Here is a 16,331-nt window from a genome sequence, read left to right on the forward strand (position 1 = left end):
ACGTCACCGAAAACCTCACTAATAACACTGAAGGACGCGTTTAAAAGGATAAGAAATGAAATTTAAGAAGAAGAGAGCTGAAGTATTTGCACCTTTTCAACAATCTGCAGTATAAATACTGACATAAATTCAATTGTTTTTTATTTGCCAATATTTTAGAAAAGTCTCCTTTTTTCCCCCTTTGGCTTTACAATTTGTCTAATTTTACAAATTCTTAAAAAAAAAGTTATATGAATTTCTTCAAGCAAATCAACATCTTCTAAATGTAATATGTACAAAAAGGAAAAGTGTAAACAGAAAGTAAAACTGAATTTTAATGAAGTTTTAATGTTTTGCTCGGTTCTCTTCATGCCGAGGAGCTTCTCTGTGTTGGTGCTCAACAAAAAATCATCGCAAAAAATAAAAGACAAAGTTGCTTCAAAGTGTACAAACTGCGTTATAAATTCCCTGAAACGATCCAGAAGTGGACGAAAAGAACAATTTCTGCAAAGATTAAACATAATATCAGCGATGGAGCTTTTTACGTCGACACTGAAAACAAAAGGAGCTGATCGCCAATTAAATAAAATAGAAGCATGAAGTTTTAGAGAGCTGTGAAAACAAAAAAGTGAAAATAAATGGTGTAAATGTAAAGATTTCATCATAGCTGTGAAGTGAACTAAAAGTGGTCCAAGAATTGTTAAAACATAATTACAGACCGCAGAAAATCTTTTAAAAAGAAAACGAGGAATGCACAAAGTTGTCAGATTGATGATAAAATGAAGCTTTAACTTAAACTGAAATCCTTCTTGCTCAGATAAGATCTAATAAAACATACTTTTCAACCTACATGCTTCTGAAGTAAGAGAAGAGAAAAAAATATTTTTCCCTTTAAAAGCCACGTTGCAACAGAAGGGAATTATCTCAGAGTTTTTCTTGTATTTAACAATTACAATTGTTTTTAGTGTTTAAACTGAGGTGGATTTCACTGTGTGTAAACAAGTTCTTAGCTTCATTCTGATTTAACAAAAAAAAAAAACATTAAAAGTAAAATTAAATATTAAGGCTGAAATTCAGCTTCAGCAGATAAATTTAAAGCTTTAATTTAAGTCTGAATCCTCAAAGTTTGACAAAAAGGGCCAAACGTGTCACAAAGGACAACTGTAAGGTTTTTTTTTTTAATTCAGGTGGGGGGAAAAAAAACATACAAATATCAATATTAGCTTCAGAAATCTGCTAAACCGTCAGAGAAGTATGAAAATATCAAGTAAAAAAAACAAACACGTTTTTAAGTGTCAAAGCTCCTGAAGTGAACTGAAAGTGGATTTTAGTGTGTAAAGAACATTAAAACCTCATTATGGCTTCAGTAAAAACATGTTTCCTTCAAAAAGTGCTGAGTTCTTCTATGTTTAGATAAAAAAAAAAAAAAAAAAGAGAGAAAAAAAGCAGATATGAGGAAGTGTGGCTCCGTCCGGCCTACATGCAGGTGACCTCGGCTTTCCCCTCCTCCTGCTCGAAGCCGCCCTCCTCCAGGTGCGACAGGGCGCCGGGGTAGCCGCCCCCGAACACCGGGAAGCCCCCGATGCCCCCGGCGGCCGGCGACAGGTCCTCCGGGGGGGCGGGGCTGCTGACGGAGCGACTGACGGAGCGCGAGGACATGTCGGCGTGCACGGAGGGCGTCTGGAGACCGAGACAGCTCATATAAATACTACAAATGGATGTTAAGAGAACTTGATCAATGCTTTTCAGAATGATTTTCAAAAAAATTGAATGAAAGCCTATAAGAAAGTGATAACATTGTTAAAAAACCTGTGGAACATTTTTCAAAAAAACTTTTCTTGGTTTTTAAGGCAGCTGGAGAATACCTGGGAACTGTTGGTAAATAGTTTCCATTATTTAACAGTTACAATTGAGAAAATAATCCTGAAAATGATACTTTATCTTTCAATACATAAACTCAAAGCAACAACTGCATGCTGGGTTTAGTTTTTTTGTTTGTTTGTTTGTTTCCTGGATACAAAAGCTTGAATATTTTAACAAAATTCTGAAATAAAAATCAGAGCAAAAACCATAAATTACATTATATTAGATATTTAAAATTGGAGTGTATTATTGTTTTTTCCCCTTTAGTTGCTTCATTGATTCTCAGTTTAAAGATTAAACTCATTTCAAGTTAATTTTGAGTTTTACAGCAAAGGTGCAGTTCTGACTTTGTCCACCAGGGAGCAGCATCGCCTCATAAACAACATGTTATTACTGATGAAATTCACTTGTTATACATTAGATACCAACTTACTGATTATATGTTCAATTATAAATGATTTCATTGTAACTCAGTTAAAAAAAAGACTTTTTCTACTTTTGTAAAAAAACATTTAATATTTTGGGAGCATAAGTTATGTCTAGGAGCAGCGACATGTCAACTATTACTGTAATGTGGTTATAATTAGCATCTATATAAATGTCTGAACTTACAGAATAATAATAAAAAAGTGATATAAGTGAGTTAAAGGCCTGTTTGTGTGTCACCTGGCTCCTGGCCCCTCGGACCGGCCTCTGCAGAAACACCACCTGCTTGGTGGCCAGGTTCCCGTCACTGGAGGAGAAGCAGCAGCAGTCAGTCAGACACAGAGCGGTAAAGCGAAGCGATGGAGAACCGGCGCCGCCGTGCGCACCTGTCGTGTCTGATGATGGGCGTGGGCAGCACGCAGGTGAGCAGCCAGCCGAACTCGGCCAGAGTGTGGAGCAGCGGCCCGTAGTCCGTCTTCACGCTGGAGCCCTGCGGGGAGAACCGGGTTTACTCCTGCTCACCGGACGCCGTCGCCGGTCGAAGCGACGCCGCCTCGGCTCGGACTGACCTCGATGACGGTCCACTGCTCCACCACGATGGTGTCGTTGGCGGGCGGCGAGGTGCTCCGCTCCTCGTACACGAACAGGCCCTCCAGCGATCGAGGCACCGGCTCGCCTTCAACACAAGAAACCGACGCTTCACACGGGCTCCGGTCACTCCAGGTGGAAACTGCATCAACACGCTGCCGGGCTCGAACACTGTTCCCTCTGATGTGCCGGCCTCAGAGAGCTCAAGTCACAAACTGATGCAAACGTTCAACATCCTCTTTACTGAAAATCCACATTATGACGTTAGGATACATTATGATGATTTTAGCGCAATTTTATTTAAAAGATGTTCAAAATGTTGCTGAGTAACTGATCAAACTGAGAATTTTTAACTTTTTTATATTTGAATTTTCTTAATTGCCATCATCAGCACATTCAAAAACCAATAGTATGAGATCTACAGTCCATTTTAGGGCAGAGTCTGATTTTCAGTCTGATTGAAGGAAGTCTCTTTGCTATATTCGAGATATTCATTAAAGATTCATGAAAACATTTTGAGTTCCAGAATAAATATCCATTAATCAATAGATTGTCAGTTTCTATGGTTTTAGCATTATTTTGAACAGGTGAAACACTTTCTGCACTTAAATTCAATTTCTATAATTATTCCATAATCTTTAAATAACTATTTAACTAAAAAAAAAAAACTAAGTTTACATTAGAAGTTGCAGAAGCAACCTGTGAAAAACTGAAAGTGTGAAGTAACTTTTCTACTCCGTCAGTCTCCTGATCAGTAGAAACAACAGGAAAAACTTAAAAACTAAAGAAAAAAAGTTATTTTCTCAGACTGTCAGGTCGTCCCAAACATCTGATCATCTTTTTTTTCGGGGCCTGAACCTGAACATGAAGCCAGAGTCCGAGTTTCAGTCTCGTCAGGATTTATTGATTAAAGAGTCTCCATCTGAAAATCCAGAATACTGAACTAAAACAGGAACAATGTGTATTTTTATCAAACTGAGGCTGTGGAAGATCCCGCTGCTGATTTCTTCCTCTCTTCGTGAGGATTCACATAAAAATCTGTCACATCCTGTTTGGGCTTCGGTCTATCGCCGTGCCTAAATTTAGCGCGGGCGGCTCGACCCCGGCGGCCTGGCGTCCTGTTTCTCTGCACAACGTCTCACTCTGGAGAAACGGAGCGCTCGTGTTCTGGTTCAGAGCTTCACCTGAGCGGCCGGTTTATGGCGCTGGTCAAATAAAGACGCGGTGGGGAGACGCCGGCGTGCTGACCCGCCTCCTCTCTCACCTTTAGGCGTGTCCCAGTAGACGAAGGAGTCCACCAGGGACCAGCCTCTGCGGTAGTAGGCGGCGGTCAGCTCCAGCCAGTCGGCCTCCAGGGCGCTGACCACCTGGCCCTTCCTGGAGACGCGCATGGACAGCGCCCCCTGGTGGTACTGGCAGGCCAGGGAGTCCAGCGGGGCGCAGCCCGGAGCCCAGCAGTGGAAGAAGACCAGCAGGCGGAGGTCTGGAGGAGGAGCAGAGACTGTCCGTCTGATCCTGAACGTTCACGGGAGAGCCGAGCGGCGAGCGGCGACTCACCTGGACTGTACGTGTTGTCGTCCGGCTCCCGGTCGCCGGGCGGCGTGCGGGGCGGCGTCCTCGGAGGGGACCGGCAGCCCCTCTTCGGACTGTGCACCCTGCCGTTAGTGACCCCGCCCACCTGCTGGAGGACGGAGCCGACGAATCGAACGCCCCCTCGAGCGCTGCTGTTCACCTGCAGCACATGAACAGAGCGGTGAGAGGAGCGAGAACCAGACACATCTTTATTACACACGACTCACTCAAAGTCGGGACATTCAGGACGAACCGAGAACGCACGGGCCGCAGCTTTCACTGTTTCAATAAGATATAAAAATCACTTCCACTTTTCCAGAACCTGAAACAGCCCTGACTGTCTGTGACGGACTTCGTGTTGAAAAGATGTCCCACCCTGTCGATGAGCGCCCTGACGGTGTCGCCGGTCAGCGAGTCTCCGGGTAGCGGCCACTCCTCCACCCTCAGCAGAGGAACGCTGTGACACATGGAGGCCGTCTGCTTGCTGCAAACACACACACACACACACACACACACACACACTTCTGCTCAGATATTCCACAGTGGTGGTCCAGAACGCAGCCCTTCACGTGTATGAGACCCCACACTCTGCGTCCCTATTGGCTGCCGAGGGACCCTTGTTGTCGGGTGGATTTCCAGCCAATAGAAATCACGGCGCAGGAACCGAAATGCGGCGCGGCGTCTGCCGCAGACGCTCCACACTCTGACCTCCAGTCAGTATTAAATATGCAGCTGGCTTCATGTATCTTTCATCGTCACGCTCCTCGACAGCAGAAGGGGGGTTTCCCCTCCCGCGCGCGCCGGCGGCGGCGGTCCGGGGTCGTACCTGGGTCTGGGCCGGGCCAGGACGGCGCGGTACAGCAGGCTGAAGGGCAGCGAGCGGCTGCGGCCCACCGACAGGATGATGGGGTGCAGGGCGGCCAGGACGTAGCCCTGGGTGTAGTACGGCTGCAGGGCCTGGGGCAGCTCGGACAGGGAGGACACGAACTGGACGGTGGGACGGCTTCCTGCACGGACGGACACACACACACACACACACACACACACACACACACACACACACACACACACACACACACACACACACACACACTTTACAAACACTCCCGAGTATCTTCTGTCGGTTAAATTGTTCAACCTGTTTCAGACCACAAACAGATTTCCTTTCCAGAAAACAACGTGCAGGTCGTAAAGCATCGTGAAAACGGCTCTGGCGCTTGTTAAATTCTGCCGTCTGGTCTTTCTGTGTTTAAATTCTTTGTTCAATGTTATAAATTTGATGAGCTGTGAGTCGGGAGGCCGAGCGGAGCAGTGTGTCTGTGGGCTGCTGGCTGGAAAACGCCGCCACCGTCAGCGGACTTCCTGTATCCACAAAGAGCCGCTGTTAGAGGCTGACCACACACACACACACACACACACACACACACACACACACACACACACACACACACACACACACACACACACACACACACACACACACACACACACACACACACACACACACACACACACACACACACACACACACACACACACACACACACACACACACACACACACACACACACACACACTAATCGCTGTCACGCATTTTAAGACGGCAGCGTGCCAAACGGAACAGTTTGGATGAAGCAAGATTACAATTTAATAAAAAAAACTGGGCATGAAGCAGAGGAGAGTGTGTGCAGCAGTGTGTTGCTCTTGTACTGAGGACATTCATGTGTTTACACTCACTCTGGCTGCACACTTCATCACAATACACACACACCACACACATACACACATAGCAGAAGACTGAATGAAGGGTGATAAAGGTCTCCAAGCTCTGTACACTTAAGTTCTGCAAATTGAACAGTTTTATCAATATGAAAGAACACTGATGAACAAAAATCCAGATATGAATAAAACTAGAAGTAACACGACTGCTGTTCAAATCTTTACTCAATACCAAACAGCTCTAATCCAGTTTTTTGAATTTTTTGGTTTTCTTTGGAGTAAAACTCAAAACTAATCCAGTTATTTGCAGTTTCTTCACATTAAAAATTATTAGATAATTAAAATTGAGATCATGAAAGTTTATCATTGAAAAAAACAAAAAAATAGGGAAGTTAAAGCTCGTGTCCGGAGTTTTGAAAGAGAGAGGTTTTTTTTTAATCCAATGTCTCGAGGTTCCGCCCTCACTCTGCTTTCATGAGCGACCAAGCCACGCCCCTTTAATTGTGCACGCGAATTATTTGTCGGGTGAAAATGAGAGCCTCCGAGTCCTACAGCATCCTCCATGTTTAGCTGTTTACGGTGGATGTTCAGCAGACAGTGGATATATCCGAGGTAAGCGGGGCGGCTGCTGTGTTGCTAATTCTCCTCTGCCTGGGCGAGCGGCCGTGCTCTCTGGCTGCGTGCACACTTTGACAACACGAGAATGCGGAAACTCGAAATCTATTGGCTGAAGCTGACCGGCGCTTTTTCGGATAACATGGGGGTCTATGAGACGAAGGCGGGGCTCATAAATAAATGTTTATATTGCTTTCTGCTAATATTATACTGTAGTATCGAACCAGACTGACACATTTAAGCTCTGTTGAAAAATGATACATACGTTGGAAACGAACGGAAACTCCGGACACGAGCTTTAAAGCTGAAAATGCACTTTCACAGTAGCATTCTGCTCCATGGTGAATACATACAGCCATGTAACAAATGCATGTTTTGTATATACATCACTACATAAAGGGATACTTCAACATTTTGGCAAATTGGCCCATTTAGCGCAATTCCTTAGTCATTTCAAACAGCATACTTACTTTTTTTGTGAGGACGAGCTGTTGTTTATTCAGAGGCGAGTCGGGGAAGGTTTTCGGGACGGACACAATGGAAGTGGATGGTATTTTTGCTTCCCTTGTCAAACTCATCAAATACAAAATCCAACAACCCCAAAACACTTTGGTGGACACGTTATAATCCACACATTCACTACACTGTGAAACACCAACAAATAATATTGTAGCGTTACGACACTGAAGCAAATACTGGGAACTACTTTTTCTTTTGAAATCACTACGCCCAGACGCCATGTTTAGTAAGTAGTTCCGTCTTAGCAATCTTTGCATAAACAACTCGATCTCGTAATTTTGCATTAATATTTCACAGCGTAGTGAATGTGCGGATTATAACGTGTCCACCAAAGTGTTTTGGGGTTGTTGGATTGTGTATTTGATGAGTTTGACGAGGGGAACCAAAAATACCATTCACTTCCATTGTGCCCGTCCCGAAAACCTTCCCCGACTCACCTCTCTGGATAAACAACAGCTCGTCCTCACAAAAAAATAAGTATGCTGTTCGAAATGACTAAGGAATTGTGCTAAATGGGCCAATTTGCCAAAATATTGAAGTATCCCTTTAAACAACAGAAACATCTGAAGAAACGTAAGTTTGTTTTTCAGTGTGCCGAGACAGAGGAACCGACCCACGATTCCCATCACGACTAACAAAACTCAAGATCCTCCTCTACAGGTTACATGACAACTTTCACCCATCATTCACACACTAATTGGTTGAATTACCACCTGTGAACAGAGCAGAACATGTTTCCATCTACAGTCCACCTGTGAGTTTTTTCCTCCTGTGGGGTTCCTCAGGGTTCGGTGCTGGGCCCCTTCTTGTTCTGCTTCTACACACTGTCCCTCATGCATGCCGGCAGTCAGCATGGAGTTTGTTGTGATTTCCCTGTTCATACATGAGGCACTTACATGTGTTTTTCAAAATGTAAACATTACATTAATAACATCTGATGTGAGACAGTTGGAGCAGACCAGACTAAAACACTGAGTCAATAGAGGGTCCTCTGAGCCACACACATTCCCTGTGAGAGTGTGTGTGTTAAAGAGCATTCCTCAGTTACAACCCCCCACATTCTCACGAACAAACACCCCAGAGATCACTGGGGGGCGGGGACGCACTCAGCTGAGGGTCCCTGCAGCCTCTGAATGGACCGGCTGAGAGCGAGGAGCCTGAATGAAGCCAACAGTGGCGCCGCTCAGCAGCATTCCTGCGGGCTTAAACACCAAAACGTTGGAGGTGAATTTAAATTTAACACACGCTGCAGCTGCACAGACACCGCGGCCAAGAGGAACACGGAACCGCCGCTTTGGATTTAGAGTCCGAGATGATGAGTGGCGGTCGCAGACCGCCGCAAACAGTAGCGCAGGGCGTGTCAAACATCTCGGACTGATCTGAGCAGCTTAGAGACGAGACGGGACGTACGGTCGGCAGTTTCCACACAGGATGTTTGCTTATTATGAGTTAACAGAACTGAGTTTTCTAATATAAATAAAACTTTATGGATAGATGACAAACTTGCGTTGCTATTATGAGTGACTCTCAAAGTAAAAGCTTCATTTTCCTGCGTTTACATGGAGACGCAGTAAGAGCGTTTAAAAGCCTTCTAATGTCAGGAACAGGCATTGTTTGAGTACAATCAAACCGTCAGGGAACAGGTTGGAGTCAATCCAGTCCAACATGAATCTGAGTCCGAGGCTAAACGCTGGCACGAGGACAAACACACCTCTAAAACAAGCTTCTGTAGCAGCGGCGCCCCCGACATCACCCCACCGACCCACACTGAGGCCTCTGTTCAGGCCTGTGGGAGAAAAACCAAAGAGAGGAGGAGGAGGAGGAGGAGGAGGAAGGACTGGCACAGGAGGGACCCGAGGGGTGACAGAGCTGAGAACGGGGGGGGGTGAAAAGGACGGAACAGCCCAACAAGATGGATTTTATGAGCCCATGTGTGAAGGTGTGAAAAGGAGAAAACTGCCCGGCAACAAGGAGGAGGAGAAACAGTCCTGACATTTCAATGGACATACTCTGATCTAAGTCGCATGGACATCTGGGACTCTAGCAATAAAAGAAGCATTAATTTTTCACCTCTACCTCGCAAGTAGACACAGGTTCAAATGTAAGACGCCGTTTTCAAGAGAACACGGAAAACTTTTGGGTGTCTGTTTACACGACAGTGTACAGAGCCAATGAAAATAGCTGTTCTGCTCCAAGTAGATGGACAATTACAATGTTTTCCTGCAGAGTGTCTCGACTCACAGTCCATATTCTCCTGGGACTTGGTAGCTTTAGAGTTGAGTATCAACCGTAATAATCTGTGTGCTTGTCATTGTGAATGTTTATAGCACACTGTTCTCTGCTTGCGTATGTGTGTGTGTGTGTGTGTGTGTGTGTGGTTTCATTCCTAGAACCAGCCAACAGCGCCAAGCCAAAACAAAATAAAGTGATCTACATGGCTGATCTAGAGACAACTGCACCTGAAGCCAAATCCCGAGACAAATCACAATAAGACAAACTGCTCTGTCCACCTACACACATTGCTTTATCTGCTGTATCAGCCTAAACAGTGGTATTAATAACTTCCAATAAGCTGTCCCTGTGGCTTCATGATGGATCACGCCATCTGTCAGGCAGGTTTGACATTTTCTCAGTTTCAACATCAAACTTTATTAATATTAGTTGGATTCCCTGATTCTCACACCAATGGAAGCCAAGCAAGGTGCTTAAAAGAATATTTCACCCAAACAACGATTTGGCCTCATTTTCTACTCACCCTCATAATGAGCAACACTCTGGAGCACTTTTTTGATGTCTCAAATGCAGTCGGAGATCCAGGGGGATTTTCGTTGTCAACAAACTTCCATCTAACAGGGGGTAATGGCGCCCGGAAGGAAAAGGTCCATAAAAGTCCACATAAACGAGCCTATTTTCCTTCATACTGCTCGTCCGCTGTAATCCAAGTGTCCTGAGCGGGTAACGTCCACAATTAATTCGGAACGAGGTCATTTAGTACATTTTTGGAGCCTAAACAGTGCTATATTGTACTTCACCAGTGCACATCAACGCGCACTCCCTGCACTACGGAAGCCGCGGCACACCAAGCCAGACGCTTGCGCGCTTTCAGCGACTACTCTGATAAATTGCAAGCGTAGAATAAGAAGTTCCGCTGTTTATATTCTGCTGTGAGTGACCGAGCTGTGGACAATCACAAAAGTGATTGGCTACTGTTTTAAAGCTTTGACTTCGGTGTCCTGCTGAAAGCGCGCAAGCGTCTGGCTTGGTCTGCCGCGTCTTCCGTAGTTCAGGGAGCGCACGCAGACGTGCGCAGCGGAAGTACGAGAGAGCACTGTTTAGGCTCCAAAAATGTACTAAATGACCTCGTTTCGAATTAATTATGGACGTTACCCGCACAGGACACTTGGATTACAGCGAACGAGCAGTATGAAGGAAAATAGGCACGTTTTGTGGACTTTATGGACCTTTTTCTTTCGGGCTCTGTCAGTCCCTGTTATATGGAAGTTTGTTGACGACAAAAATCCCCCTGGATCTGCGGCTGCATTTGAGACATCAAAAAAGTGCTCCAGAGTGTTGCTCAGCATGAGGGCGAGTAGAAAATGAGGCTAAATCGTTGTTTCGGTGAAATATTCCTTTAATCTTCATCGGGAGTAATTTGGAGTTTGGTGTTCAGCTGAAGGGAAACATTGACACATGGACAGGGCGAGACGACCAATCGAAGAGCCAGAAGTGGGATTGGGATACTGCCCACTCAACCACCGTACTGCAGAGGCGCACGCCGTTCCACCCTCGTCTGGAGACGAGATGCCTTCTGAAGCCAGGTAATCGATTCTTAAATCATCAGGCTTTCTCTGACTTTCACTGCCCTTGAAATCTCCTTTAAAGCTAATGCCTAAAACACTCAGTTTAATCTGAAATAATCCTGCAGAACCATCAGAGATTAGCGACAAAGCTTCCAGGCTCTGGAGATAATAAGCACCAGTGGCAGGCGGATTCTCCTCTTTCACAACTGGGACGGGTCAGAGCACCTCGCGAGCGACTGGGCAGCAGTTTAATCGGTCCATCCCAACGCTCAGGAGCACACTGTGTGTATATATGTATGTATAGCGCTCAGCTCAGGAACTGTCTCGGCCATTAGACATTCTGGTGTGGAGCCTCGGGCTCCAGGTCCAACCTCCCCTCAGTAGGACTGAAACGAGGCCAGGCCGACTGGCTGAGCGCTGGGAGATCGACGTGAGCGAGTGTCCCAGAAACGCTCCGTCGTTTCAAGGAGAGGCAGTCCTTCAACCAGGAACCACATTTCATCTATTAGATGTGGCACCACTTCTTGGCCTGTTTTCTTTTCTCCCCTCCAATCTAATCGATAATAAATCAGATCGGATCAAGTCAAAGGAGCGACGGCAGAGCTGAACCAGAAGCGTCAGATCTCAGTTGGACTTAAATGACAGGGAATTATTTCTCTTGTCTCTATTCTGGTTTTCTGAGCAAATCTAGACAGCCTGAGACCAGACCGTTAGAGACGAGTTCAGGTGTCCACTCTGGGAAGACCCCGGCTCTTTCAGATTATTTCACTTCTACTTTGTAACCGGGTGTCTCGCTGTGCAACAACAGATGTAAATACCTTAGTGGATGATGAGCAGGATACAGTAAATTAACAGCCCTCAGATATGCATCCAGGAGATAAACAGACGTGTGCAGACGGTTGGACATCTGCAGCCCAGGTGCTGATCAGGAATGTTCAAAGACATAAATCCTCCATGCTTCACACCTTTTCGAGTCTTTTTCTATGACAGACATCAGCTGTGCGTTGAAGGTAAATCAGTCTGTACGTTTGGAAAACAAAGCCTGAGTCCAGCGTTCTTGAAGACCTTCAGGAGTTTCGTGTTCGATTTAAATTTGGCAGCAAAGCAAATTTACAGAAGATGACTGAGGTTTTCAGATAAAAGATTTGGAAGAAGCTTCTAGAACCCAACTCCTGTTTTAAAACAAGGCTGAATAACCGTTTGAAGCTGCTTTTTAGGAACAACTCATTTAATACTGCCCTGTACCTTTAACTCTTGTAATAAATATCTCATAATTTCATTTGGCAGAAGGAAACCAAGATAGTTTTTTGTACTCCTCCCTCCATTAGAGAGGATCCAGCCATCAGGCTACTATGGACTGGAATCACTCCCAGGCATCTTCAGCTGAGCCAATTCTGGAGCTTCACACTGTGTCAGATGTTTGCACATTTCCGGGGAAGCGACAGAGACATGAATCCAAGACGACAGGCAGCCTGACAGCCAGTTTCACACTCGGAGTGTAAAACTGCACTTCCAGTGTGATGCTGCGATCAAACCCTCCCCCCATTCAAGACTCACACGTTCGATGTATTTCAGCTACTAATGCATGCTGTGATCATTAATGTCTGCATCGTGGCTCCTAAATATTCATAGAGATTACTCCAATATGCATGAATGAAGAAAAATAATGACTGACATGAAGTTTTTGCACACCAACAATGTTAAAAGCTGCAAAAGGCACTGCCTTTAAGAAGCGCACTGCCACCACATCTGAGACATGAAGGCACGAGAAGCTCCAAGTGGAAGTAGACACATGACTCACACACACACACACACACTCTAATATTCTGTATTTAAGTGTGTGTGAGCCTGTCCTCAGCAGGGAGTCATGGGTTCTGCTGTCAGAGATCCAGAGCACTTCAGGGAAAATGTCTACAGCCACTGATCTGGTGTTTAAAAATGAAACATCTCCTCACAGAAAAATTAACTCTCAGTGACTGGCTTTAATGGGACAATGTTTCTAATCCAAATATCAAACAGGTTCCAAACTGCTACAATGAGAATATGAGTCCACAGCAGTATTTACATCTGGATCGGAGGAGAATTCATTCAGGAATGTTCTTAACTTTTCTAGAAAATCTGTTTTTTTTTTTTTTATTATAATCGGTTCATATAAGTCATCTAAGCTTCCTCTTCAGAATGGTAATTTCTGTTCTCTTCTTTGTTCTTTTGACTGGTCAAACATGAACTGTACTGCAAAACACTGCCCCCACAGGTCAACAGTGGTATTACTCCACTTGTTCCACATCCAGAAGTTCTCTAAACGCACCAATTACACACATAACAAACACCTAAGATGGACAGAACACTCCAGCTTTATCTGAACATATTAGTCAGAGTAGTACTTCCAGAGTGGATTATTTTAACTGCCTCCAGTCTGGTATCATGAAGCCTTGCCGGTACGCTGTGAGGCCTGGAAAGCAGCTCCTTCCTCCCCGGCTCGGCCTGCTGTTCACATCCTCGGCTCCCATTCAGAACTTAATCAGCGTTTCCTTCCAAATAGGTCAGAGTGAAAGCAGCCGGTCAGTGGGACCAGATGAAGCGATTATCCTCGAAAAAAACAATCGCACATGTTCAAATTAGACTCCGTGTCGCAGCAGGTGTTTCATTCTCTGATTTTTTTTTTTTTCCTGGAAGTGTGGCGCTGTAAGGCGAGCGACGGAGTGTGACGAGGGAACGATCTACCAGCGATGGCAGGATGAAAGAAGAAGAAGAAGAAAAAAAACAACCTTGGATGACCTATTTCTCTTGAATGAAGCGAGCTCCGTCACCAGGAAGAGTCTGGAGGTCCATGAAGCAAAATTATATGACAGGAGAAAACGGCTTTAAACGCCATTTTAACAAGTGACTCCTTTATTTTGAAACTATGATTTAGGCCCACACTGGCCACACAAGGACTTTTATAGCATTTTACAAGGGTGACTGGAATTTAGGAGCATTTTAAAGCTTCTAAAAGAAAGGAATGTGACATAAAGAAGGTGGAACCAAGACACTTTTCAAGTCTCATTTTGTTTAAACAATAATTTACTCTGCTGACAACCACACTTCACACTATCAACAGTAACTTTTCAGATTTGGTATTTATTTGTTAACAATAACATTATGTAGCTGTATGTTCCCTTATAATTAATATTTTCACTGAAAAATACACTTTTTTTTAATCAAGCGGGAAAATAACATTCCTGAAACCCACAGGACTGCACAATAACAGCACAGTCAATAGTTGTTCTGCACGTGTGAGTAGATCAACAACAACCATGGAGGATTTCACAGTGTTTGTGCTGCTCACTCATAAATTTAACATTCATTCGCTACACCATCATCTGGCTTATACGACAAAAAAGGACAACCGAAAACATCTTAAATGCTTCCACCAGCAGGCGTGCTCGGTTGTTAGTTTGTTTTCTGGGGATCAGACCAAGATGTTGCCATCTAAACTTGAAACGTTTTTTTATTAAAAGCATATGCGAAAACGATGCTGTTTCCAGCTGCTGGTTGTGTGTGAGAGGCATCCCAGGACTCCGTTTACACGACAACGTTCCAGGTGTTTTTGCATTTTTTGTTTCAGAAAAGTTTACATGGGAACTTTTTGCAAAACGCTGAAAAACGATGGAACTGGCATGCAAAGAGACCAGGTGGAGCTGTTGGTTGTTTTTGTAATGATACCACACACACAAGCACACGCACACACACACTATAAACATTAGCAATGGGAGTACATGGACAGTTTGTTGTCAATCCACCAACCACTCAGGTCACAGTTTTCATTCATGCACGTGCGAATTTGTACAATAAACCATGAAGGTACAACTATTAACAAATCAGCTCATCCTCAGGTTTTGTTAAAAATGCAGTTTCTGTTCTCTGTGACTGAATCCACTGACCATGAAACCACAAAAACACAAGTCAATATTTTTTTTTGCACCTATTAATTCTCCTTTATTTTACCAGATTAATTTGTTTTAAAGTGTTTCCATAGGATTAACTACTTGATTTAAAAGCAGAACTCCTTCAATCCTGATTATGTTGTTTTAAATTTAAACTATTCAGATGTTTGTGTGGTTATCTCATAAATATTTTATCAAAATTTCAGTAAAGACAGCTTTAACACTCCATTAAACAAGAATAGGATGAATTTATCTACTTCATTTTAAGGTTTAACCTTCATAAATGTAAATTGGGGTTAAATCAAGCTGAACGTTGTCACTAATTAATATCACAATCAGAAATCAGAAAGATTTTATTGGCCAGATTTGTCAACAAACTATCTTTCCTCACTAAACTAATTATCTAATTAATCTTAATAATTGATGAAATAATGATAAATACATCAATATATGCTGTCTTGATGTAGAGTAAAAAGGCTGAAAATTTTTAAACAAGCGTCTGACTTTTTAAAAAGAAAAGATATTCTTAATCTGATCGATTAATCGATTAACGGAGAAGAACCGTGCCTACCCTCCAGGCTGAAGTCCAGCAGCACGTACTCATACACGGTGTCGGTCTTGGTCTCCACCTGCGGCCTCTTCAGGGTGGAGTAGATCTTCCCGGGGCTGCTGTCCTCCGGGTCCTCCAGCTTCCTCAAGCCGCAGCCCATGGCCTCTGAGGCGGGGGGCAGCGGCTCAGAGAGGGGGGGGGGGGGAGCTCTGGAGCTCCGGAGCTCCGGGAACAATCAGGCTTTCTCCTCAACTTCTTCACCCGGACCGCTCCATGCCGCCTCCGGGGACTCCTCCGAGCTCTGGGGAAGCCGAGAGAGGCGACGTCCGGCGGGGTTTTTCTCTCTTTAGGAGGAGATGAGAGAAGCGGGGGAGAGACTCATGAAGCGGCCGCTGCTCCAAAAGTGTGCGAGAGAGAGACAGCCGCTGCCGGGGAGAGAGGAGAGGAGGAGCGCGGTCCCCGGAGGAAAGTTTCCCTCCGCCGACAAGCTGGATATCACACCACTTCCGCTTCAAACTTCAAAATATAATCCCCAAAAGTTTACATTTAGGTTGAGAACAATCACGGTTTGATCATAATCTCGTTTTTTTTTAACTTGTCAGTTATTCTACTGACCTAAATAAAACTGTTCATCAAAAAGTCTAAAAAAGTTCAAGTTAATTGATTAAGCACATTCAAAAACAATGTATACTTACAATGTAACAATGATATTCAAAGATAAATCGCAATACAATAAAAACAAATCAAATCAATGTGAAAATGAAATACAATAGA

The 16,331-nt window shown here is 44.3% G+C and overlaps 1 protein-coding gene across 1 annotated transcript; it reads right to left on the reverse strand.

Moving 5' to 3' along the window:
* Positions 1–1,444: 1,444 nt before the first annotated feature.
* Positions 1,445–15,942, reverse strand: rftn2 (raftlin family member 2). The gene is made up of 9 exons (XM_030111964.1): positions 15,579–15,942; positions 5,255–5,435; positions 4,804–4,912; positions 4,414–4,588; positions 4,121–4,339; positions 2,838–2,944; positions 2,655–2,758; positions 2,509–2,575; positions 1,445–1,659 (listed from the first exon to the last, which is right to left on the reverse strand). Exons 1-9 carry the CDS (start codon positions 15,715–15,717, stop codon positions 1,456–1,458), a joined length of 1,305 nt encoding a protein of 434 aa, XP_029967824.1. The 5' UTR covers positions 15,718–15,942; the 3' UTR covers positions 1,445–1,455.
* Positions 15,943–16,331: the final 389 nt, after the last annotated feature.

This window comes from Salarias fasciatus, chromosome 16 (genome assembly GCF_902148845.1).
Source record: "Salarias fasciatus chromosome 16, fSalaFa1.1, whole genome shotgun sequence".
NCBI lineage: Eukaryota > Metazoa > Chordata > Actinopteri > Blenniiformes > Blenniidae > Salarias > Salarias fasciatus.